Source organism: Ochotona curzoniae, unplaced genomic scaffold, assembly GCF_017591425.1.
Source record: "Ochotona curzoniae isolate NIBS_2020 unplaced genomic scaffold, NIBS_Ocur_1.0 contig_2235, whole genome shotgun sequence".
NCBI lineage: Eukaryota > Metazoa > Chordata > Mammalia > Lagomorpha > Ochotonidae > Ochotona > Ochotona curzoniae.
In genome coordinates this window covers 2,986,742-3,012,296 of record NW_024465384.1, presented here as the reverse complement: position 1 = coordinate 3,012,296, position 25,555 = coordinate 2,986,742, and the positions used below count along the sequence as shown (strand labels likewise).

Genomic DNA, 25,555 nt, shown 5'->3' with positions numbered 1-25,555 from the left:
CCAGCCCAGTTCCAGTTACAGTGGCCACTAAGGGACAGAACCACAGGCTGAAAGAACTTTATCTGTCCTTCTCTCTGTAAATCTGCCTTTTAAATAAAAATAAACAAACCTTTAAAAACAACTGGGAAAACTATTCCATGAGATAAGGCAATACAGCGCATCATCTACTGCCATGGCGAAGCCACCATAAAGAAGCCGCCCAACTGCAAGAAGCAAACACACTGGCGATCTAGAACGTTCCCTCGCTCAGCTGAGGCAGACCTAGCCACCCCAACGAGAAGCCATTTCTGCTGCAGTTTAAAGACTGAGGAGAATCCCTCTTTTAATTACCTGAGGAGTCTCTGAAGTCACAAACTCTGCTTCCGTTCCCGAGGACACCTGGTCGGTAACGACCAAGCCAGCAGTGGCGCTGCAGGTGATGGGAGAAGCAGCCTGGACGCAGGAAGACAGAGAACACCGTCAGAGCCACCCCGTGAGCAGGTTCTGGACCTGTTCTAGGCCCTGGAGTTCCTGACATGCGCTGTGAATGCTCACTGCAGCCACGCCCCCTGCCAATGCTTCACACGCATTACAACACTCCATCCTATGCACTCAACCCTAGCAGTGAGGTCCCACTGCTCATCACCAGGGAGAGCCAAAACAGCTCACAGAACTTGCCTCGCATCCCACGAAGATCCAGCAGCAGAGCCAAACAGGCTGGGTCACCCAACTCCTCGGACCCCCAGCTCTGGAATCAGGGGTCCCGCACCCCAGCCTGTGACATGCGCAGTCCTTCAGGCACCCTCACAGCTTGCCAGGGAGCGGAAGGTGACCACTGCACAGGGCCACAGGGTTCCGCAATGCCAGGGCAGGGCACAACTGGGTACTGGGGCTGCAACTCTCAAGGAGCTGCCAGGAATGGAGCCTGTACACAATAGAGACCCAGGATGACCAAGCCTACAGCTTCAGTGCGGGATGCAGGGGCTCTGGCCACTAAAGGAAGAAGCCCACATCTTTGACAAAGTAAGCTTTTCAGCGTAGAACAATGACGACTGCCCAGCACTTCCAGGACTGCTGTGATGACAGCCAAGGTGAGAGCCACAGGAGGTAACCTGCCGGGCAGGCTTTCAGGAATCTGAGTTTCAGCTAAAAAGTTCACTGAACCAACATAAAAGAGACACGTTTTCACCATTCCTACTGCGCTAGTGCTGCCATTCTTGCTTCCAAATGAGCTCTCTGCTACAAGCTAGCAACAGGAAGATTCAAGTACGCTGGGACACCTGGTAGATGAGACCGCAGCTCCCAAGATGGGGAGACGCACCAAGGGAGGTGACACCCCTGAAGGTGACACCACTTTCTGCTCCTGGAAGACTAAGGCAGACCCGAGAAAGACATGGTCAGGCCTGCCCCTCAGGACAAAGCCGGCGTGGGGGGAAACTCGTCAGAGGACAGCCTTACGTTGAACACAGATGGGAGCTGACCAAACAGATCTGTCTTTGTTAAAGCAGTGAGCGGAGTGGAGACCCCGCAGGTGCCCCAGACTGCAAACACAGTTTGAAAACAGAGGCTGAGAGCCAGCTCTTTGGCTGAGCAGGCAAAGCTGCCAGCACATGGGCACCGTTTCGAGTTCCAGTGTGCTTTTGCTCCAGCTCCCTGCTGATGGCCTGAGCAAGTGGCAGAGGGGGACCCAAAGCCTTGGGATCATTTCCCGTATGGGAAGCAGCTCTTAGATCCTAGCTTTGGACAGGCTCAGCACTGGCGACTGCAGCCATTTGGAGAGTGAACCAACAGACAAAAGATCTCCCTCTGTAACTGTCTTTTGAACAAGTTAGTAGCGGTTTAAAAATTTAAAAAAAGCAAAACAAAGAAGAATAAGAAAATCGAGCCCCATCTTAGCAAATGGCGTAGAAGCCACCATGCAGAAAACAGCGTTCACTGGGCAATTTTTGGAGAAGCAACATTACCACGGTCAGCCAGTCCAAAATACCCAACTTCCCATCACTGTAAGGGATGCTGCCAAGGGACCCCGAGACCAAGGCTTTGAAAGGCTGAGACCAGACACTGGTGAATGCTGGACCAGCCCAGCGGGGAAGGCAGCATGGCCCTCTGGACCTCAGCGGCCTGATCCCTGTGGCCAGCCAGGTGCATCCTGAGTAAGCAAACCAGTAAGGGAAGGAGGGCCATGCAGTAACTACAGTTCAAACTGAACGAGCTGCCATCTCAGGGCAGTGGCCTGGGCCCATGTACCAAGATCACAACGAGGAACTCAGACAAGGGCCCCAGGAAGACCTCAGGCTTGCTCATGCCTTACCAGCTGCTAATGTTATTACAACAGATGACTTCAACACAGCCATCAGAAGTCATTTCAGAAGGCTGGCACTGTGGCATCACGTGACACCAGCATCCCATGGGAGCTCTGGTTCGAATCCCAGCTGCTTCACTTCTGATCCAGCTCCCTACTGATACGTTGGGAAAACAGCAGAAAACAGTGCAGGTGCTTGCCCCCAGCACTCACAGGGAAATACGAACGGAGGAGCAGCTTGTCTAGGGTCAGACCCAGCCTGCTGGATCTGGCGAGTGAACTAGTGAACAGATAATCTCGCTAACTCAACCATTCCCACAAATCTCTGTGGGAGAGCAGGAGAGATATTTTAGGACCTGCCGCACTTAACTTTAAAAATTAGCTAGAAACTTGGAACTTCAATACACCGGAACCATTCTCCTCATGCTTAAGAAAGCGAGAGGCCCTCCGCCAACAGCAAAGCATCATGCACGAGGAATAACCTTGGCGACGTTACCTGCGATGGCTCCTGAAGAGACTCACTGCGGCTGGACAGCTTCTGCTCCATCGAGGCTGCACAGATGCAAGTAACAGACAGTTACGGCTGCCCGAATGTCACCGTGCACCCCCCAGGGGGACTCTCAGGGTCACACTTAGTTGTAACAGCAGGAGTGGGAAGGACCAGGTCTCACAGCCCTCAGGCACTTCGGAGCGTTAGAGCGAGAGCAAGCAGCACAGGAACAGGAAACGCTGGTCCCATCTGCAGCACACGGGCACATTTTAAGGCTGAACAGGCAAGAGCTGCACGTCAAGGCTTCTAAAACTAAAGAACTGAGTTGTAGATGTCACTGGTGACCTTGGCTACTGCTACAGCCTAGCACGTGAAGCAGCAGTCTATGACGCCAGCACCCCATAGGGGCGCCAGTTCACGTCCCAGCCACTCCGCTGCTGACCCAACTGGCTGCTAACGTGCCTGGGAAAGCGATGGCAGGGACTTAGAAGCCACAGTTCACACCTAGGTGGAGAGCCAAAAGGTCCTAGTTCCAGAACATCCCAGCTCCAGCCAGTGCAGCAATCTGGGGAGTGAACCGGTGAGTGGGAGATCTTTTTCCTTCTCATTCTGTATAACTCTTTCAGATAAATTAAATAAATCTTAAAAACAAAAAAGCAACCTGGTGATAGTCACCTATAAGATAAAATCTCATCTGTTGCAAATAGCAATTAATGAGTCTCAAAGTAAATTTTAGCTAGGTTATCTATTTAGGTTTTCTTATTCTCTCATGTAATAATGTAATAATTACACTTTTCCAACTGCGCAGATCTCAGCACAGTTCTTCCTGTTCATTCCTCTCCATTTACTGTTTCACCCAGCCTCCCACGCCTGTCTGCGCTTCCTGCAGACACGCCTGGCTCTGAGTCTGTTCTTGTCCCCCGAGAGAGGAAGTTGGAGCAAAAACACTCAAGTTTAAAGCCCCAGGCCAGACCCTGATCTACACTCCACCAGCTCTGGAGTCAAGATCCAAGAACTTCAGCCCCAGACTGCAGAGTCCAAAGGAGGCTCAAGTCCGAGGCAGCACCTGTCCCAACAGAGAGAGCTGCAAGTTCACTGGGCAAGTTCACTCACCCACAAGGAGACCTCCAACATGCAAGCTAAGCACTAGGACACTCATCTCCTAATGCTGACCTTCCTACAGTAGCGGATGACGGATGGATGCAGCTAAGCCAGGTCACCAGAGACGCAGCAACACCCTCAGAATACCTCGAGGGAAATTCTGTGCAAGCCAACACCTACAGGCCCCATGCGGTCCAGCCAAGTCACCCACCTCCTGGGCTCTCCGGAGCAGGTGAAGGCGGCTGTGACGATGGAATTGCACTTGAAGGTTTCTCAAACTCCAGGATTGATTCCTAAAACAAGATTTGAAATGACCAATAGGAACAATTCTTCATTTAAAGGCTGTCATCATTCATGATGCTACCCACAACTCATCAGGGTCAGGTAGTTAATTAAAGGTACAAAAGTATCCAGCTAATAACCATCTCAGTGTCAAAAAAATAAACTAGAGTTAAAAATAAAATCTAGGGCCAAGCACGGTAGCCTAGCGACTAAAGGCCTCGCCCTGAACACGCCAGGATCCCATATGGGCGCCGGTTCTAATCCCGGCAGCCCCACTTCCCATCCGGCTCCCTGCTTGTGGCCTGGGAAAGCAGTGCAGGATGGCCCAAAGCCTTGGGACCCTGCACCTGCGTGGAAAACTTGGAAGAGGCTCCAGGCTCCTGGCTTTGGATCAGCTCAGCTCCGGCCACTCCAGCCACTTAGGGAATGAACCAAAAGATCTTCCTCTCTGTCTCTCCTCTTCTCTGTATATCTGACTTTGCAATAAAAATAAATCTTTAAAATAAAATAAAACCTAAAGTAACTGACAAACCTCAAGACTTTCTCAAGCGTTAAAACAATATTAAAAAGGAGAAAAAAGAACTAATAGTAACATAGACATACACTATGCAAAACCTTCCCTAGCTCCTGAAATGCCAAACTTGGGAAACAAACAGCTGACCCGAATCTTGGGCATAAGCATTCGTCCTGGTCTAGCTGGAACCTGCCTTTTCACTATTGCCAACAGTGAAGGCATCTGTCTTCCCAAGCCCAGGCTGCTCATCGCTACCACTGTGAGAACTCAGTCTCGAGCTCTAACATAAGGAGTTACACACTCAGCATCCGAGGCTTGTAGTTCTGTTACCTTCCAACCCACTGCAGAGACAGGTAAATAGCTGGAGGGATGGGTACTTGACACATCAGAAATCACAGGGCTGGTGAAGTTACAATAGGAATTTAAACCCACGCCTAAAATGCTCAGAATCCCTCCCCAGGACCAAGAACCACTCTACTAGCCTCACGTTTCACATGAAAAAAGCTGAGCGGCAGGTTGTCTGCCTCAGCCCTCACAGCAGAGAGGGCAGGCCCGGTGCTGGTTCCGGACACCAAGCCCTGCGACCAGCAACAAGGCCCCTGGAATACCTCCACAGCGCCATGTGTGTTGCGTGAGGCTTTGTAAAATGACTCATACTTGCATAAAATTACAGGTTCCTTGAATCTGGGTCATCAGATCCTGCAGCTTTTCTTTCCTCAGGACTGGATCCTTTGGGAGGGCAGAGGAAGAACCTATGGGCTGGTGCACAGGGCTAGGCACCTGCAAGACAAACAGATCCACAGTTCCGAGAGGGCAACTCAGCATCCACCGGCAGTGCCTACTTCTCAGACCTGCCACACGTGCAGAATTGCCACCTGAGCGGTTTTTTTTTTAAGTAATTTAAGCAACTTGAAACAGTTCAGTTCAAGAAAATTTTAATGAAAACTTAGGTATAACACAAATGGTGCTTAAAAAGCTACAGTGCAGAACTTCCTTGTTAAGTGCCTTCATTTCCAACATCAGTAATAGCGCCATTCTATAACATCACTGGCTACTGGGAAGTATCGAGAATTTATTTTCGTCCATGGTAAAAACCACTACTACATTAAACATGCAAACCACTTTAAATGGCTCAGCACTGTAGCCTAGTGGCTTAAGTCCTTCTCTTGAGTGCACCAGGATCCCATGTGGGTGCTGGTTCATGTCCCAGGTGCTCCACTTGCCTTCCAGCCCCCTACTTGTGGCCTGGGAAAGCAGTCATATGGACGGCCCAGAGCCTTCTGACCCTGCACCTATGTGGGAGACCCAGAAGAAGCTCCTGGCTCCTAGCTTCAAATCGGCTCAGCTCCAGCCACTGGGACCACTTTGGAGTGAACCAGGAGGTAGGTAGAGGATCTTTCTCTGTCTCTCTTCTCTATAAATCCAGCTTTCCAATAAAAAAGTAAATCTTTTTTAAAAGACAGTTTTAAAGATGCTGCTAACTTAAAGGCATTAAAATGTTAAATACATACATACACACACACAGAGAACACCCTAGAGTTGAAGTAAATTTAATGATGTTTATTTTTATTGGAAAGGCACATCCACCAAAGAGAGAAAGATCTTCCATCTGCTCATTCACTCTCCAAATGGCCACAACGGCCAGAGCTGAGCCAATCTGAAGCCAGGAACCAGGAGTTTTTTCCAGTCTCCAACATGCATGCAAGGTCCCAAAACTTTGGGCCATCCTCTGCTGCCTACCTGGGCCACAAGCAGGGAGCAAGATGGGAAGTGGAGCAGCTGGGACACACATCAGTGCCCACAGCAGGGATTCCCAGCATTTGCAGACAGAAGACTAGACAGCTGAGCTGTCACGCCAGGCCCTGAAATAAATGATTATTCTCTTACAAGCTAAATGTATTCTTGAGGGCTGATGCTTACAAGGTGGTTGGTTTTCACACTAACATGCATCAAATTCACACAAATTAGACCAAATGCACAGTCATTCCTTACAACATTGAACCTGCCCAGCTCCTGTCCTCACTCCCCAAGAAGTTACACGGGCTGAACTAGTCCAAGGTAACAGGTGTAACGTGCAGACGAGGGGTTCTTCTAGGGGACAATTGGCGCTGCATGACCGCGTCTCACCTCCCGGGTCTGACCTCGCCTGTGTCCCTGTTCTTCTTGCTCACGCTCTGGGCAGCTGACACAGAACACACTCTTAGTCATGGGGGGAAACCCCACAATCTCAACTGGCCCTTGTATCATTAAAGCAAATTAACTGCAAGTTCTGACCTCGCCACAAAGCATCGCAGATTCTAAATCCTAAAGCAACAAAGGGCAAGTTATCACAACGCCGGTGCAGTCAAGGCTCAGCATCTTAAATGAAGCTTTTCAACAGGTTAGAGTTTTGAATACTTAAGTTTCTCGAGGTAGTTATCACACTACAATTATAGTTGTGTGAAATCCAGTTCCTAAGGTTACTGATCTCCCGCAGCACGGGAATATGATAAAATTAACAAAAGGAGGACAGTGTGCAGGTAACTACAATTCCCTTCTCGTGAGGTGGCAAGTGCCTTCCCACTGGCATTGCTTCTGCACTGTTACGAGGACTCAAGACTTAACAGAAAAACCTATTGCTGGAGCTGTAGAGAAGTACAAAGAAACCTATCCCCAAGAGATTGGGGGACTGGGGTGAGGCCGGAGCCCCACTCCTCAGCTAACAGCAGGTTCACACCTGGGAATACTGCCTCCCCCCCCCCGCCCAAGGACCTTCACCACACAGCTGGCCCTACCAAACAGGGCCTCATCCACTCAAAGTCGCACTTTAAACATCTAGGGACCAAATATTTTTAAACCTGTATTTTGAAATCTCTGGAAAAAGCCTTACTTTGAAACAGAAGTAGAGAATGAACTCAGATCTTTCTTCAATTCCATGAGTTGCCCAGAGCCACCGTGTATCTGTTCTCAAGTAGGGGTACCACTACTCTACGGAGTAGTAAATGAGCCAAGAGAAGCCACCCTGGAGCCAGCACATGGCTTAGCGAGTAAAGCAGCTGCCTACAGTGCCAGCATCCCATAAAGATGCTGGTTCATGTCCTGGCTGCTCCACTTCCCATCCAGCTCCCTGCAGTTAGGTGTGGGAAATCAGAAGAGGATGGCCCAAATGCTTCAACAATTGAGATATCTATGTGGGAGACAAAAACTCCCAGGTCTGGACCTGCCCAACCCCAACCATTGAGGCCATTTGGTGGGGTAAACCAGAGAAAAAATAAATGAATGAATAATCACCTCTCAGCCTTTTGGCTAAGATCAAGTGAATGAATAAATGAACAAATGAATTGGAGGGGAGGAGGGAGGGAGGCAGGCAGGAAGGAGTACTCCTGCCAAAGTTACCCATGCACAGGGTAACTGCAACTTCATACAAATAACACCTCACCAGCTGCCTGTCCTATGAGAGACACTTCCTTCTGAATTCACAGTTACCACTGTGCCTGACAGTCATACTGGGCCACTGAAATTATGGCATTAAGACTTGATCCATCGGACCAGGGCTATGGCTATCAAGTTAAGCCTCTGCCTGTGACACCAGCATCCCATATGGGTACCCGTTTGCATCTTGGTTGCTTCACTTCTGATTCAGCTTCCTGCTGAAGGCCTGGGAAAGCAAAAGATGGTCCAAGTCCTTTGGATCCAGCTTCAAGAGCCCAGTAGAAACTCCTGGCTTTGGACAAGCCCAAGCCATTGTGACCATTTATGGAATGAACCAGCAGAAAAAAGATCTCTCCCCTTCTCTCACTGTAACTATCTTTCAAACAAAAATAAGAGAAATGTAAAAGATTTGACACTTAATAATTGCAGAAAGTCCATCTTTGGTTAGGTTCAAAGACATTTGCTAGTGAAACTAGATCTACCCGTTGAACAAATGAAACCCTTTATAAACATCAGTTTAGTTTGGATTTTGCTGCTCTGTTTTTGAAGAGAACCAACAAGTTACCATTACTGCAAGTCCTTTCTTTAAAAAAAAAAATGCCATTCACATCTACTTCAAAGGCGGAACAAGAAAAAGGAGAAGCCTTCTATTACTGCTTCTTGCCACAGATGTCAACAGCTAGCTGTCTAGCTGCAACAGCTAGAGCTTGGCCAGTCCGGAGCCAAGAGCCCTGAATTCCATGTAGGTCTTCCACCTGGTGAGGCGCAGTACCCAAGGGACTTGGGCCACCACTGTTGCCTCCCAGGAGGCATTAGTGGCTAGGCAGACTAGGAATGGAGCAGTCCGGACTTGAATAGGCACTGCAAAATGAGATGCAGGTACCCTGAGCTGCAGCTTACCCCACCATTCCACTATGCCCTCCTCCCCTGTTAGTTCTAAACGCCCAGGAGGACAGAGGCAAGTGGACACAGAACGACTCACATCTTTGGGTTCCGCATTGAACTTCCTGGGCAGCAGTGGGTCACTGGGCATGAGGCTTGCAGCAGCCGCCCCCCAGGACTTCGCAGAAATCTGTGAGTGCGGTGTCGAGGAGTGCTTCTGACCCCTCACCCCGTCCTCCCAGGTCTTCGGGGACCCGAGCTGTTTGGACTCCTGGTCTTCGCCCAGGGAAGGGGTCCAGGACTTGGTCAGGCCCTGTTCACTGTGCACTGGAGGCGTCCAGGACTTGGGCGGCGATGGCTTCTTGGGATCCTGCTCTTTCTGCTGCTGACCAGGCCAGGGCTTCGAGGGCCCCTGTTCCCTCTGCTCCCCTGCAGTACAGCTGGCCTTGGCCTTGGGCACTTCCTGCTTCCTCTGGCTGGGGGCCGGCTTGGCCTTGGAAACGCACTGCTTCTTGGGATCTTCCTGCAGAGTGGACCTAGGCTTCGGGGCCTCCGGCTTCCTTGGCTCCAAGCACACAGCCGGCTTGGCTGCCTCTGGGGGCTTGGCTGCAGACTCCCAGGATTTGAAGGGCTCCTGCTGCTGTTCCTGGCCATCTGGTTCAGCCAGGACATTCCAACATTTGGGGAGATTTGGTTTTCTAGCATAATCGGCTTCCCATGGCTGCTCTTCTGGTTTGCTTGAATAATCTACTTCCGTCATATAGTGCCTGTTAAGAAACTAAGCCAGAGGAACACGGCATTGAAGTCCCAGAATTCGAGGTCATTTTGTATTCCACTGATCCAAGCCCCCCGTGCTAACATGAAGTTTTATCCTTACCCCTCTTGAATAGATTAAGTTTTTTGTTTTGTTTTTCAAATCTGAAATGCAGATTAAGGAACAAAAGGAAGGACAGGGAAAGCTCTTATATTCATCAAGCTCACCTGCCAAATGCCTGCAAAGCTGGGTCTGGGCCAGGCTGAGACCAGGGTCTAGGAAGTCATTTGGGTAGCAGAGTGCCTAATTACCACCTGCTGCTGCCTCCAGGGGCACAGATAAACAGGTTCAAAGTAGAGCCCAGCGTTGAAGCCAAGGACTTTGAAAGAAGTTGCAGGCAACCCAAGCTGCAGGGTAACCACTGCATCAAATACCCACTCCTAGAGGACTTCTTTGCCTTTTTTCCTAACGTTAGCAAAGGCAAGGGCTTGATACTTTGAAAGCATCAAATGGAGCCTGCACTGAGCCACAGCAGGGTAAACCACCACCTTCTGCACTAAGACCCCATATGGGCACTGCTTCAAGTCCTGGCAGCTCCACTCCCAATCCAGCAGCAACTGACGCCTGACTCACTCAAGCCTGGCAGGACCCCATTGGCATAATCAGGCTCTATGGGTACTCTGCCATTCGCAGCCTCAAAACCCTGCTACTCAATGCACTCCCTTCAGAACTGAGAGAGAAGACAGGGGCTGGAATCATAGTGTAGCATGCTGAGCCTCTACCTGTATAACACCAGCATCCCATATGGGTGCCGGTTCGAGTCCTGGCTGCTCCACTTCCACTCCATCTCCCTGCTTACGGCCTGGGAAAATGGTAGAGGATGGCCAAAATTCTTTGTCCCTAGCACCTACATGGGCGAGTCATTAAAAGTTCCTTGTTCTTGGATTCAGGTTTCCAGCTGTGGCCATTATTACAGCCACCTGGGAAGTAAACCAACAGATTCAGGTTCCCTTTTTTTTTTTTTTTTTGGTAACTCAGCTTTTTAAATAAAAATAAATTACCTTGAAAAAAAAAAAAGATTGTTCACCCAGAAGAAGTGGTGCCATTTCAACGTAAGCTGATGTTCCCTGAATCACCAGAAATTTCACTATTTCCCTTAAGTATTAGTTATTTCATGCTTTTACTTCTCCAAGTTCAGAAAGCAAAGACACACCCTTTCTATTCGTGATGGCAATGAACTGTGGACACTGCAAAGTCCTGATCATCTTGAAATCCCAATAGAAAGGGCAAAACCAACCACAGCAGTTAATGCTGTGGGCACTCACTTGCATGCCAGGCCAAATTCTAAGCAATTCCAAATGCAGCGAGTTCCTTCCATCCTCATGATACACCCAAGACAGAGGTCAATGTCTAGCCACATCTTCCATGCAGGAATAGCAGACACAGCCAGCCTACATCTGGCCAGAGTCCTAAGCTCGGAAGCTGCAGAGAGCCAGGGGGTGAGCTCAGCCTGGCTGGCTCCCGAGCCTGACCGCGGACGCAGTCCTGAAAGCTACCATCAGCACATTACCTCTCGGGATCTTACCTCTTGGGGCTGTATTTCTGGCTGTGCAAGTTCCAGCAGAGCATCTGCAAAGATCAAAGAAGAGTAAATCATTAGTAGGTAAGCTACAAACCTAAATGTAGTTTCCAAAAAAGGTTCTGAGAGACCTATGTATAAGAAGAGTGTTCCCAGCTAAGGGTCATGTTGCAGAAGGCTGCAGGTACTGAGGGTGGGCTGGGCTGGGGCCAGGAGCTAGGAAAGCAACCTACATCTCCCAAGGAGGTGGCAGGGTGTCAGGTCCCTGCCCCCATCATCACAACTGCCTTCCGGGGGCTTCTCCACTTCTCCAACAGGAAGCAGGAATGAGAAGCCAGAGCCAGGGATCAAAGCCAGGCATTTCAAGGACTTCACGTCTTACCCATGAGGCTAAGCAGCACCAGCCTTGTTAGGCTTCGCATGACAATTCCAGCAACGTATCTCAAATGACTCAGAAGAGCAATGCAAAAAGCATATTACAATGCTGCTTAAAAAAAATTGTGTCCCAAGGTTTCAAAAACTCAGGGAAAAGGCATATTGCAATAATAATAAAAAAAAAAGAGGCTGGTGCTGTTGGGCCACCTATGATGCCAGAATCCCACGGCAGCACCAGTTCAAGTTCTGGCTGCTCCACTTCTGAATCATCTCCCTGCTAATGCAAATATCTGGCAAATAGAAGGTAACAGTCCAAATGCTTCAGCTCCTTCCAGCCATGCAGGAGACCCAGACAGAGTAAACCTGCTGAATTCTTACATTTTCCAGGGACTTTTTGAAGAACCTATAGGCTCTCCTATAGGCGACATTTCGCTACAAGAAAGTTTCAGTTAAAAATTGATTTGTGCTGGAAACATTATCATCTCCTCTTACCAAACACACCTTCCTTTTCCAAGCTGAAATTACAGCTCAGATCTCAGCAGTCATTGTCCACTGCAAACCATGGCCAGGAAGACCGTCCCCTGGGCAGGTTAAGGTCAGCAAATGATCACGGGAGCCACTGAAGCACCGGGCTTGATCCTGACACCCAGAGGGGACAAGGCCTGAGACAGGACCAGGCTCTCACCAGTGGCTATAAGAACCTGGATCCACCTCCTCTTGGGAAGACACATCTCTTTCTTTAAAAAAAATATTTATTTTTTATTGGAAAGGCAAATATACAGAGAGAGGGGGAGAGAGAGAAAAATCTTCAATCAGCTGGTTCACTCCCCTAGAGGCCACGACCGAAGCTAAGCTAACTCGAAACCGGGAGCTTCTTCCAGATTTCCCATGTGAGTGCAGGGTCCCAAAGCTTTGGGCTGTCCTCTACTGCCTTCCCAGGCCACAGCAGGGAACAGAACGGGGAGTGGAGCATTTGGGACACGAATCAACAGCGCCCATATGGGATCCCAGCAGATACAAGGTAAGGCTTGTCACTAGGTTATCATGCTGGGTAAAGAGACACATTTCTTTATGATACTAATCTATTTAGACATTTAACCTGAACAAACATAAGCAGAAGTGCCACTTGCTCAAAATATCGCTTTCCCAATTGGAGAGCAATTTCAGGGGCCAACGCAGTGGAATAGCCGGCTAATCCTCTACCGTGTGGTCCTGGCATCTCAAATGGACATCAGTTCCTGTCTCAGTTGCTCCACTTCTGATCCTGTTCCCTGCTCACGACCTAGAAGAACAGCAGAGGATGGCCTAAATTCTTTGGTTCCTGTACCTGCGTGGGAAATAGGGAAGAATCTACTGGCTTTGGATTGGCTGAACTCCGGCTATCGCTGCCAACAGAAGAGCTCCATCTCTGTCCTCTCTCTAAAATCTGTCTCCCAATAAATAAATCTTAAAAAAAATAAAAGGATAGTTGAAATGTACATGACTTCCTTCACAAATTTTAGCCAATGTTTTTCCTGCATCAGTATTTTAATCATACTTTATATTCTTCTACCATGTTATTATAATCTGTAGGACACATTTTCTACAAATTTACATAACATTATTTTACTCACGGTAAACAATAATTCACTCCAGTGTTTAAAGCACTTCATTAAATTTAACCCATGTGTTCTACTGGAACCAATTACAACCTCATGTTTCTATCAAGGTCCACACCACAAACCACACAAGTAAAGGTCAGAAAGGTTTTCCAAACTTGTAACTATCCTACAGCAAGTGTTACCTGCACATAGAAACCCACAGAAAGAAATAAGGCCACCAGGGCAGGTGTGCTGGCACAGCAGCTTACCTGCCCCCCTGGGATGCCTACATCCCACACTGGAGTGCGTCAAGTCCTGGCTGCCCAGTACTTCTGATCCAGCTTTCTGCCAGTGCACCTGCGAGGCAACGAACATCCCAAGCATCTTTCTACCGCCCATGGGGAAGCCAGCAGTAGCTCCTGGCTCCCTCCAGCACCAGCCCCAGTTGCTGCAGGCATCTGAGAGGTGAACCAACAGATGCCATGTACCTTTCCCTCTCCTCTGCCACTCTGTGCCTCATTACTGAAGAAAAGGGTGCCATGCCTTCATGATTTGAACGATCGCGCTATCACTACACAGATTATCAGCAACCACAGCAAACCTGACTCTGCGACAGGTTCAGTCTTCAACAACTGTTTTTTCTTCTCCGACTGTATCAGCAGTTCTTCCTCCAAAGACACTTTTTTTTCTTTAGCATTTTTGGGAACTGGGATACTTTCAAAATAGCCTGAGTTCAGCAATTTTGACAGGAGATCTTTCATGTGTTTATCTAAGAAACAAGGATGAACACTTAGTATCACATACACTAACAGTCCACTGAAACTCAAAAGCAAAAGGAATCTTAATTCTACTCACATATCGACAGCACTTTTCTTTGGGGAGACTCAGAAAAAAATGGTTAGTTCTACGAAATCTGCACTTTGCAGTCGATGTTATTTTACGCTTCATCAAAAGAAATGTAAAAAAAGAAAAAACAATCTCAAAGTTGGGTGAGTTATTTAAGTCTGTCTAGACTATGGAATTAAAGATCCTAATCAAGCACTTTCGATGCCACAAAATCCCTCCTTTGCTGAGCTGAAGGACAAGTCCCTTCCCCCAAGGACACCACAACTGGCGACTTCTCCACCTTCCCAATAGCTAAGTCTCAGGAGGAGAAAAGGATCATTTCTCAAACAAAACCAAGAGAGAACCCTACCTTGGAGCGCGGCCAAGTATTTTCAAATCAGGAAGCGGCGTGATTAAGCTCCCCCGCTGGGGTCACACTGCATCTCTCTCCCGGCACATCGCCAGGTGATAAAGGAGAATAATCTTACAGGGGGCGGGCTACGGCCTCACTGGACATTCCAGATTCAGTAAGAATACTACCCCAACTGGAAGTGTGTCTCCTCTTCCTTTCACAGGGATGCTGCCATGCCATTTTTGTCTTCCGTTAAGTATCATCAATACAACTCACCGGTGCCAAGCATACAGCTTCAGCGGATGTATGGTCATGTGACCACGAGGCGGAGACACACAGCCTCGCCAGCCCTCGGCTGCTCAGCCCCGCTCCAGCCCCACCCCAACCCCTGCTCTCATCCTAGCAATGCCTCTGCTGCAACTCGTAGCAAAACTGGCACTCGTGCAGGAGTTTTTCCTTTTTTTTTTTTTTCCTTGTGGGGGGAGAGTGGTGAGGGCTATCTGGCTTTCCTTGCCCAGCAGAATTATTTTCATATTCATACGTGAAGTTACATGAATCAATCTCCATTCGTTCTTCAGATGAGTAGATTCTGCCATATGGTTACACTACATTTTGTTTATCTATTTCTCAGCTGATATCCATCTAGGACTGTGTCCAGTCTGGAGTTATTATAAATAAAGCATAAATATTCACGCGCAAGTACTTACACAAACATGCTTTCACTTTTCAGGTATCAGAAATACAATTACTTGGTCATAATAAATTCACACTTATAATTTTACAAATTATCGTCAAATTTTCCTAAACTATTTTTCTCTATAAAAAGAAATTTTGGGGGCCACTGCAATGGCACAAGTTGAGTCTCCAACTACAGTGCCAGCACTTCTACATGGGCGCCAGTGTGAGTCCCGGCTGCTCCACTTCTGATCCAGCTCCCTGCTAATATGCGTGGGAAAGCAGTGCAAGACAGTCCAAACACTCGGGTCCTGCATCCACATGGGAGACACAGAAGCAGCTCCTGGCTTCGGATTAGCTCAGCTCTGGCTATTGTGGCCTTTTGGAGTGTGAACCAATGGATGAAAGACCTATCTATCTCTCCTTCTCCATAAATTTACCTCCCAAATTTAAGCAAATTGTTTAAAAGTATTTATTACTTGTTTGTTTCTTAAAGATTTATCTTATTTTTATCGGAAAACCAGATATATACAGAGAGGAGGAGAGACAGACAGAAAGATCTTCCATCCGATGATTCACTCCTCATGTGAGCACAACAGCCGGTGCTATGCCCATCCGAAGCCAGGAACCTGGAACTTCTTCCGGGTCTCCCATGCGGGTGCAGAGTCCCAAGGCTTTAGGCTGTCCTCGACTGCTTTCCTAGGCCACAAGCAGGGAGCTGGATGGGAAGTGGAGCTGGATGGGATTAGAATCCGTGCCCGTATGGGATCCTGGTACATTCAAGGCGAGGACTTTAGCAGTTAGGCCACGCTGCGGAGCCCAAAAGTATTTATTGTTATTCAAACGTGAAAGGGCTTAGAAATCTTAAAAAAAAAAAAAAAAAAAAAAGAAAAGGTTCATGTCCTAGGGAGATTTCATTATCCTAAACTAGTACAAAAAGCCTTGTACTTGAGGCCCGGACCCCTGTCCTTGGTCATTAGGCCACAAGCTATTTAGGGAGCCAAAAGGACTAACTGTAACATTTCCAGATTGGGGGGTGTGGGGGGGCGGGAAAAGACCAATGTTCCAACACACAATGCTACCAACCTATTCACACCTCTCCATCTGATCTTGCCGACAACATGTCATGTAAAAATGCATGGATTTGACATTCTTAGGTAGACTAGGTACCATCACGCAGAACAGAGACTGAACCTCAAAACGTTCCGGGTGGGGTTGAAGTCAGCGCTGGTACGTAGCCCCTGTCCCCAAATCGTACTGCCATGCCACTTGTAACATCTCCCCAAGCTCCACTTTCGTGAACAGGATTATGTGACAGCACAAAGGGATCACTCGCCAGGAGCATCAGACATAGAAGTTCTGATGGACTCAGTGCTGATGGACCCTGCACATCATACTCAACCTGCAGCCACCAGACTCCACTAAGCCCAGAAGGGAGAGCACTCACATGTCGTTCCTACTACTGCTTTCTCGCTACCTTCCAGAAGGTCCCAGAAGTACAAGGATGACTGCTCCATCTGGTCTTCAACACTGACAAGGCAAAGCAGCAGCAAAACAGAGAGGCTTCAGAAGGAGGCAGAGATGGAGTGACACAACGTACACAATGAGCCCATCAACCGTCAAAACACTCCAGTGTTCATTTTGTCTTTTCACTCTTTGGGAATCATCAAATTTTAAAAAAAATTGACCCTGCTCATTTATAAATTTCAAATGCAATGGCTTTTCCTCAAAACGAGTCAAATACAGATTTTACCCAAGTTAAAGTCATCAACCCACAGACCAAGAGGAGCTGTAACTGCCAATGCTGTGTCATTAGCTACCAGGTACAGGGCCTAGCTAGAAGAATGGTAACAATCAAGAGGAAAGCATTGGTTAAACAGCAGCTTAGTTTTCATATTAGCGTTAAGCTGCATCTCACGAATCCACAAAAATGAGAGATGCAGCAAACAACCAAACGGGTAGTGAGGGAGCAGGCTGTCGGCACGAGAATAAAAAGACAGTAGTGCTAACCATATGCCTTGAAATGCCAGCCCGTATGGGGCACCTTGCATCCTGGATCCTCCACTCATGGCCTGGGCAAAGCAGTGCAAGAGGGGCCAACTGTTTGGGGCTCTGCATTCATACAGGAAACCTACATGAAGCTTCTGGCTCTGGCCTGGCCCCGTACTGGTTGCTGTGGCCATCTGGGGAGTCAATCAGTGGAGGAAAGATTTCTCTCTCTCTAAATATTTCAAAATAAATGAATAAACCTTAAAAAAAGAGAGGGAGAGAGACACCTAGCCAAGCACAGATAGCTGAGGGCTTCACGAGATTTCTTTGTGACTGATTTCTAGTGACAACTTAAGTCTGACTCTATTTACGCATGGCTGACGGATGCTAAGCCGGAACATGCATGCTTCAGGAGGCCGAAGCAGAAAGACTGAGCCATTCCTCACTCCACTTCACACACCCAGCTCACAGATAACCAGAGAGGAAAAAAAACCAAGGGGCCCAGACTTGCAGTTTCAATATCGGGTCGCGGCATTAAAAATGCAAACTAATTCTTACTCTGATTCTGGCCAACCTCCACATTACTTTCCTCTCTGTAAGCAGAGCAGGCGTACAAAAGCAAAGATTCCGATTAAGAGTTTCGTGCACATGGGCAACAGTCCTTGCACAGGATCACAACTTATCAGATGCTCTTAAAACCAGTCTCTTCATCAACAAGCATGAGACCATTCAGATTCACCTTCTTTCCAGGCCTCTACCTACCCGAGTCTGAGCCGGACAAGGCTTGCCAAACTCCATCAGCTGCACGCCTATTCAGTTAATCTCTCCTTTTATAAGTAACTAAAAGGTCGATGTATAATGCAACTTCAGGCAAACCTCCTTCCGAGCTCACCTCAGACTTTCATTTCTCTCGGGGCAGGTGAGTTTTGAAAATTTAATGAGGTAGTCGAGTTCTTTGGAAGGCAAGTACACTGCCCCGTTCAGGCCCCCTTGGAAGTCCTTCTGCACATGCTCCTGGGCCAGGTTCTGCAGCACATACTGGACCTGAAGGATGGTCCGCAGCTTCTTCTTCTCCGCCTCCAGCTTCATCAGCTGCTCCCGTCTCTGGGCCTTCTTCTGCGCCTTCAGCAGCTGCGGAAACAGACACGCACTGAGGGAGGTCCCGCTCGTCCCCGCTCTCACAGCAAACCTCTGGAGACCACACATTTTAAAGGGAACACTTTCATGAATGCTTCGGGTAGATACTGCTTCATGGTCACACCATTGCAAAAGGACTTAAAACTAAAACAGCCCATTCCACACATGATGTAAATGTCATATAAACAAAACTGAACATATTCTTTCCAGGTGGAAAGCTGCAGATTTACCGTAAGTAGTTCGCCTTTGTCAGTCTAGAGACATCTAGCTGAAAAGAGGGGTATGTAAAATGAAATGGACTCTAGGTTTTCCCTTAAATAATGTGTCTGCATGAAGACTGAGCTACTCTAAGCCTCAGTACCATACCAAAGCCTTACAAGATCACATAACGTTACCACCTTTTTTTTTTTTAAAGATTTATTTATTTATTTATTTATTTACTGGAAAGCCAGATATACAAAGATGAAGAGAGACAGAGAGGAAGATCTTCCGTCCGATGATTCACTCCCCAAGTAAGCGCAATGGCCGATGCTATGCCAATCCGAAGCCAGGAGCCAGGAACTTCTTCCGGGTCTCCCACACGGCTGCAGGGTCCCAAAGCTTTGGGCCGTCCTCGACTGCTTTCCCAGGCCACAAGCAGGGAGCTGGATGGGAAGTGGAGCAGCCGGGATTAGAACCGGCGCCCATATGGGATCCTGGCGCGTTCAAGGCGAGGACTTTAGCCATTAGGCCACCATGCCAGACCCAACGTTACCACCTTAAAGCCACACCTAACACACAGAGGTTACCAAAACATCTTTAAGTAAAACCTTTTCTAGCCATCAGTTAAAGTATTGTGACAGGGAAGGCATGAATCCCCACCTCAAGAGCAAGCCTGGAAGCAGATCCTAGGACAAGATCCGGCGGCCAGAGGAGAACCGGCCAGGGCTGTGTGGACAAGCCCATCTCAGGACGGCAAAGGCTGGGGAAGGCCTCTTCGGAGACCTCAGAACCCCAGTACCAGTGGCCCCCTATGGGACAGATCACTCTGGCAACAGAGGGTGAGGAGCACCTACCCAGGCCTTCTCTACAGCCTGGTCTCCCCGGGAGAGGGCGAGGAGCCCACCCACCCAGGCCTTCTCTGCAGCCCGGCCCCCAGCCTTGCTAACAGGATCCTCTAGAGCCTGCCTCCCCTGGCTGCGGCAGACCTTTCTCTGGCCTGTGTTTCTGATCCAGCTCCCTGCTAGTGTGCCTGGCACAGCAGCAACAAACAGCCCAAGTGCTTGAGGGACTGCACCCCCCGTGGGACACCCGCTGGAGCTCCTGGCTCCTGGCTCCGGATGTGCCTAGCCCCACTGTGGCCACCGGGGGAGTGAACAAGCAGATGGAAGGTCTCTGTCCTCTCCCAATCTCCTTCTCTCCCTCCAGTTCCCTGTTAACTCTTCTTTCAAATAATCCCATCTTTTTCAAGATGTGACAAAAGTCCATTTCCTTATCAAGGCAGACAGTACATCTTCCTTCTTTTTCTGAAGACACGTGAAATAAACTGCTCCCAAGCAAAAACAGGACTCATGGATAGAATGTACTTCCTGAATCAGGACCTGCAATGACAAACCCAGCCACGCTCGCATCTCAAAGACAAGGATGACACAGCTTGGCCGCGAAGTGCAGAGGCAAGGCAAGGTCAGTACCCCACCAACAGCACAGAGAGCTGACAGAGGGAAAACTTCCAGACCGGAGCAGCCCAGAAGTCACAGATAAAGCCTGGGGAAAGATCAATTCAGGAAGGCAAGCTTGGCAGCAACAGCAGCTCAGCAGGCCCCCTAGATAGAAAGTCCATTCAGAGTAACAGGCCAGGAAGAATAACCCAACCCAAGGTGAGCTGGGACCGGGGACCACATCCCAGCCCCGCCTCCTGCTGCCACAGGGCTTTGACTCCAGGCCTCAGGCACCTCATCTGCACAATGAGATCACTGACCTGTGCAGCCTAGAAGGCTGTAGAAGCCAAGTGTGATAAGCTAAGCCTCAGAGAGAGAGAGCACAGAGAGCAGAGGAAATGTGGAGAGAAGAGGTGTGTTGAACGTGATGGTTAGGAAGCTGCTCAGGACACCTTGATCCTTTATCAGAATGCCTGGTGCAAAGCCCTGCTCTCTGCTTCCTATCCAGCTTTCTGCTAGTGTGCAGCCAAGGCGGCAGCAACTTCAAATACGTGCATGCTTGCTGAACATGTTCCTAGTCCTGGCTTGGGCCCTGACTGCTGCAGGAAATTGAAGCAGTAGATGGAGGAAGTCTGTCTCTTTCAAATAAAATAAAAATGTAAAAAAAAAAAAAGGACTTGAAAAAGTTATATTAGAAAAACTTACTTTTTTTTTAAGATTTATTTACTTTTATTGGAAAGGCAGATTTACAGAGAGAGAGAGACAAAGAAGGATCTTTCATCAGCTGATTCACGCTTCGAGTATCCACAATGGCTGTAGCTGAGCCAATCCAAAGCCAGGAGCTTCCTGAGTCTCCCATATGGGCACAGAGTCCCAAGGCTTTGGGCCATCCCGACTGCTTTCCCAGGCCACAGGCAGGGAGCTGGATGGGAAGTGGAGCAGACAGGACAGGAACCAGTGCTGTATGGGATCCCAGCACATGCAAGGCAAGGAGTTAAGCCATCAGGCTACCATGTTGGGTCCACAACTGCACTTCTAGCCAGTCTAGAAGAAAGAGGATGTAAAAGATGTTTTCAGAGTAAAATGGACCAAAGCTGGAGAAAATTCAAGAGGTATAAAAAAACAGGCATTCAACCAAGTAGTTAAACACTTGAGACCCCCACATCCGGTACAGGAGTTCTCAGCTTCACTCCCATTCCCAGCCTCCTGCTGATGTGCGGGGAGTGACGGCTCCAAGGGTTTGATCCCATGGAGACCCAGACTCAGTTTCCAGCTTGACTTCCGCCTGGCTCCCATCCACTGAAGGTATCCAGTCAACCAGCAGATAGGTGCTCTCACTGCCTTTGTAAAAATATGCATTTAATTTTATTAGAAAGGCAGATTTACAGAGAGAAGAAGAGACAGAAAGATCTTCCTTCCATTGGTTTACTTCCAACTGGCCTCAAGTGGCAGAACTGAGCCACTGTGGAGCCAGGAGCTTCTTATTGGTCTCCCACGCACGTGCAGGTTCCCAAGGCTTTGGACCATCCTCCCCTGTTTTCCCAGGCAACAAGTAGGGTGCTGGATAGGAAGTGGAATAGCTGGGACATGAACCGGTGCCCATATGGGATCCAGGCACTTGAAGAGGAAGGATTAGCAAATTGAGCCACTGCACCACCAGGCTCTCCACCTTTCAAATAAATTACTTCATAACAGTGAAAACTAGCAAAAACTGCCAAAAGGAAACAATAAATGTGTGAGCTGCCACAGGCTGCAGATGACAGAGCTAACCTCTTGCACCCGTATCCACCTCAGGACCAAGACAACAGGACGGGGCAGCTTTGGCGAGGCTACACAGTTCCCTGCACCAGCACTCCTCCTAGAGGTTAACTACAGAGAACGTCAGAACTACAGTGCAAGCACTGGGATCAGGGCAGTCTTCATTTCGGAGATTCCTCTCTTCATTCCAGTGAGAACAGACAGAAGAATGTCACATCACTATCAAGAGTTGGGAAACACTCAAAAATTAGAAGAGGCGATCTGAGAGCAATGCTCCCTCGGTCAGGAATGATGTCACGAGGAAATGTTTCCCGCTGACCAAAACAAGACCCTCATGGGCTTCCCAGGCCGAGCCGTGACAGATGCGTCATCGAAGGACACTGACAGACCCGGTCAATGCAACCCTGGCCCGCCAGCATGAACCAGGCACACAGGGAGCCAGGGTGGGGACCGACGGCAGCCCTCCAAGCACGCACTTACCATCTTCCTTGGTGGTCGCGCGTCCACTGTGGGAGAAACACAGGCTCCACGCAGCCGCCCACTAGCCTCCCCAGCCTGTGTCATCACACACCTTTATCTGAGGCTAACCTTTCCTTCAGCATGGCTAACGTGGTCTCAGGCAAAGCAAAGCAAACGCACTCACATCTTGACTTAGTCCAGAGAAGGTTTTCTGGAGCTCCTTGGCAAATTCCAAATTATGTAGCACTTCTTCGTATTTCTCTACTGCCTCCTACCAAAAAGAAGAAAGCATCCGTTTTGTGATCTTCTCAATACAGACACATCAAAATTGCTGTTCCTTAAGTACGGAAGGAACAACTCAGGACTTTGTGAACTCAGAACTTAACACACGCAGCAAGATACTTACCTTTTTAAAAAGTCACAGAAAGATTAACTTTAAAATACAATTTTTATTCCTGCAGTTCCATTCTAAAGCTAGTCAATCAATTGTGTTTTATTATTTGGAACTTTGCTGTTTTAATTTAGTAGCTAGGATCTTTTTATCTGAAAAGTCAAGGGGCTGGTGCCTCGGCATGGTCAACCAGCTTCTCCCTGTGGTGCCAGCAGCCCATGTGGGCACCAGTTTGAGTCGAGCTGCTCTATGTCATCCACCTCCCTGCTTGTGGCCTGGGAGGGCAGCAGAGAATGGTTCAGGACCTTGGGACCCTCACTCGCGTGGGAGACCTGGAAGAATCTCCTGGCTCCTGGCTTCAGATTGGCTCAGCTCCAGCAGTTGCAGCCATCTGGGGAGTGAACCAGTGGATAGATGATCTCTTTTTCCTTCTCCTTTTTCTTCTCCCTCTCCCTTTCTGTGTGTGTGTGTGTGCGTGTGTCCTCTAACTCAACCTTTCAAGTAAAATAAAACTTTAATTTAGGGGGTCAAGAGGGAGGGGTAAGGCTAAAAGACTTCCTGATATATCTTCCTTTGGTTGGCTCACTGCCCAAATGCCCTCCTAGGCCAGGCTGAAGCCAGGCGCCAGGAACTCCCTCTGTGTCTTCCACGTGATGGTGCCAGAAACCCAACTCATTAAGACTTGAGTATGTGAGGTTGCATCCTATCCATTCCAGTACAGACATGGACTTCCCAAATGGCAGGTTAACCCACAGCACCCTACCATGCAGCCCAGAAATCCACTTCTACCGGAAATCTGTGTACAAAGCAGAAGGTGTGAAGTCAAGTCTTTGGGTGTTAAGGTTACGGAGCCAACGGGATCCTTTGTCAATATCCACTATTAACTCACCACAGCAGTACCACAGAGCATCACAGACGACCAGCAACCTCAATACACACAGTATCATGGAAAAGACATGCCAACAAGTTGTTAAATTTATAGAAAGTCAGGACATAAAAGGAAAATTTGGGGGCTAGAGAAGTGTTCTGAAACTACTCGGTGACAACTATCTAACTCTAAATTGACTATAAACGACTAAATTATACATCTACAGTGTACTTACTTTATAAAAATTCATTCTTATTTACGTGAAAGGCACAATTACGGAGAACGAGGAACAGAGAGAATAAGATCTTCCATCAGCTGGTTCACTCCCCAGATGGCTTCAACAGGCCAATACTAGGAGCTTCTTCCTGGTCTCCCATGTGGGTACAAGGGACTTGGGTCATCCTCCTGTTTTCTCAGGCACATTAACCAGGAGCTAGCACCAAAACAGGGCAGCCAGGATTCAAAACAGTTCCCGTGTGGGATGCTGGCACTGCAGGTGGCAACTTAACCTGCCAGGCCACAGTGCCAGCCCCTGGACTTTTTTGTGATACGCAGCATTATACCTCAACAAAGCTACAGGAAAAAAACACGTGGGTCCAGGCAATGGGCAGCTCTGGGCTAAGCCAGTGCACAAGGCCCTTACGTCAGAGGGCCGGTGAGTGCTCCGGCCCTAAGTCCATCCCAACCACCCTCACTAATGCTCCTGGGAAGTAACAGACGATGCTTGCACCATGTCAGACCTTGCTGCCCACGTGAGAGACACACAGCAGCTCTGGGCTCACAGCCATCACAGGGGGAAATCACAGGCCTTGGGGGAATGAGCCAGAACATGGTAGAGCTCTTTCTGTCTCAGTCACTGCCTTTCAGGCAGACAAAAACACTCAAAAAAAAAAAAAAAGTCAAAAATCACACATACATTCATAAAAGCAACAGATAAGTCTGATAATATTAAGTCTTTGTAAAGATACAAGGCAATGTACTCTCCCCCTTGAATTACCAGTGTTGATCAAAATCAATGCAATAATTTTTTAAAAACGATTTTGACATTTTTGCCATCAAAGTTACTTATGGGTATGAAAAACACGCTGATTCTTTTAGATGTCCAAAATGTAATCTTTCAAAAACCAAAAAACAAAGAAAAAAAAAAACCTGCAAGGCAACAAAACGCAGCCATCACACCCTGCAAGTTAGAGAAAAAAAACAAACACAGCTCCTTGCATCATTCTAACAAAGCCATCATCCCGTTAGCCCTTGCCACAGTGGGACCCACGGGTCAGAGTACCGTCTGTGCTGGCTCACTCCCCACCTCTCTTCCCATCATGTCACCAACTGTCCCCTACAGAGTGCAACCCAACATTTGCCACAGAACTTTCTGGAGTGCGTACTGCCTGTGTATTGCTGAAGGAGGGAAGGGTCACTGAGAAGAGTACCTTGGGAACCTCAAATATGCTTAGGATTCTAAACGGATTTTAAATTTTCCAACAGACTCCTATCCTAGAATTTGTTTCAAGAAAAGGACGCTGGAAACAACAGGACTCATGACCCACCCCCACCAAAAAAAATCAAGTCTCCAAGGCGAGTAGCTCAATTAGGAGGTTTCTGTAACATTTAGACAAGCAGCGTTCACCCATGTGAGAGAGAGAGCATGCCACACTCTTCAACCGGTTTATCATCAGAGCTCAGTAGTAAGTATCAAATCCTAACTCATTTTGCTTTTCAAAATGTTTTTTCTGTACTGATGTGGGAGACAGGGAGAACGAGGCAATGCGGACATGACAGAGCCCGCCCCTGCCCCAATGCCCACGATGGCAGAAGAGACTGGGGATACGACACCCCAAAGCTGGAATCAGGAGCTCAGTACAGGCGTTCCAGGCAAGTGCCATGAACCCAACCCCTTGAGCCATCACCACTGCCTCTCCAGAAAGCTCGACCCAGGAGCCGGAGCTGCATCTCCAAGTCAGGCCTAAGATGTGGGCACCCTCCCTGGCAGCTCGACCACCCCAGCGAGGGTGAACCGTTCTCTGCCAGGGACCATCTGTGTATTGATAACTTCACTCACAAGCTATACAAAATGATCTACTTACAATCAGCCTGCTAATGTTGTACTGGATTCCCAATCCTACCCAGCACTTGGCCAAGCATCCACCTCCATGTGACCCTAACAGCAAGAACTTCAGGGGATCAAAAGACTGTAAAAATGACTCTTGCCAAAGGC

At 48.4% G+C, this 25,555-nt stretch overlaps 1 protein-coding gene across 16 annotated transcripts in view; it reads right to left on the bottom strand.

Moving 5' to 3' along the window:
- CAPRIN2 (caprin family member 2) overlaps window positions 1-25,555 on the bottom strand; it is a 45,766-nt gene that overhangs the window by 13,105 nt on the left and 7,106 nt on the right. For 8 of the 16 annotated variants that reach the window (XM_040972255.1, XM_040972256.1, XM_040972264.1 and 5 more), the window contains exons 3-11: window positions 22,266-22,352; window positions 17,983-18,221; window positions 16,549-16,631; window positions 13,851-14,018; window positions 11,301-11,344; window positions 9,062-9,739; window positions 5,326-5,448; window positions 4,084-4,165; window positions 2,778-2,833 (exon numbers count right to left, since the gene is read on the bottom strand). In XM_040972255.1, the coding sequence (XP_040828189.1) occupies window positions 2,778-2,833; window positions 4,084-4,165; window positions 5,326-5,448; window positions 9,062-9,739; window positions 11,301-11,344; window positions 13,851-14,018; window positions 16,549-16,631; window positions 17,983-18,221; window positions 22,266-22,352 (1,560 nt within the window). Of the gene's footprint in view, window positions 1-330; window positions 433-2,777; window positions 2,834-4,083; window positions 4,166-5,325; window positions 5,449-9,061; window positions 9,740-11,300; window positions 11,345-13,850; window positions 14,019-16,548; window positions 16,632-17,982; window positions 18,222-22,265; window positions 22,353-25,555 lie in introns of all 16 variants that reach the window. The other 8 variants (XM_040972251.1, XM_040972252.1, XM_040972254.1 and 5 more) reach the window with 2 other exon arrangements.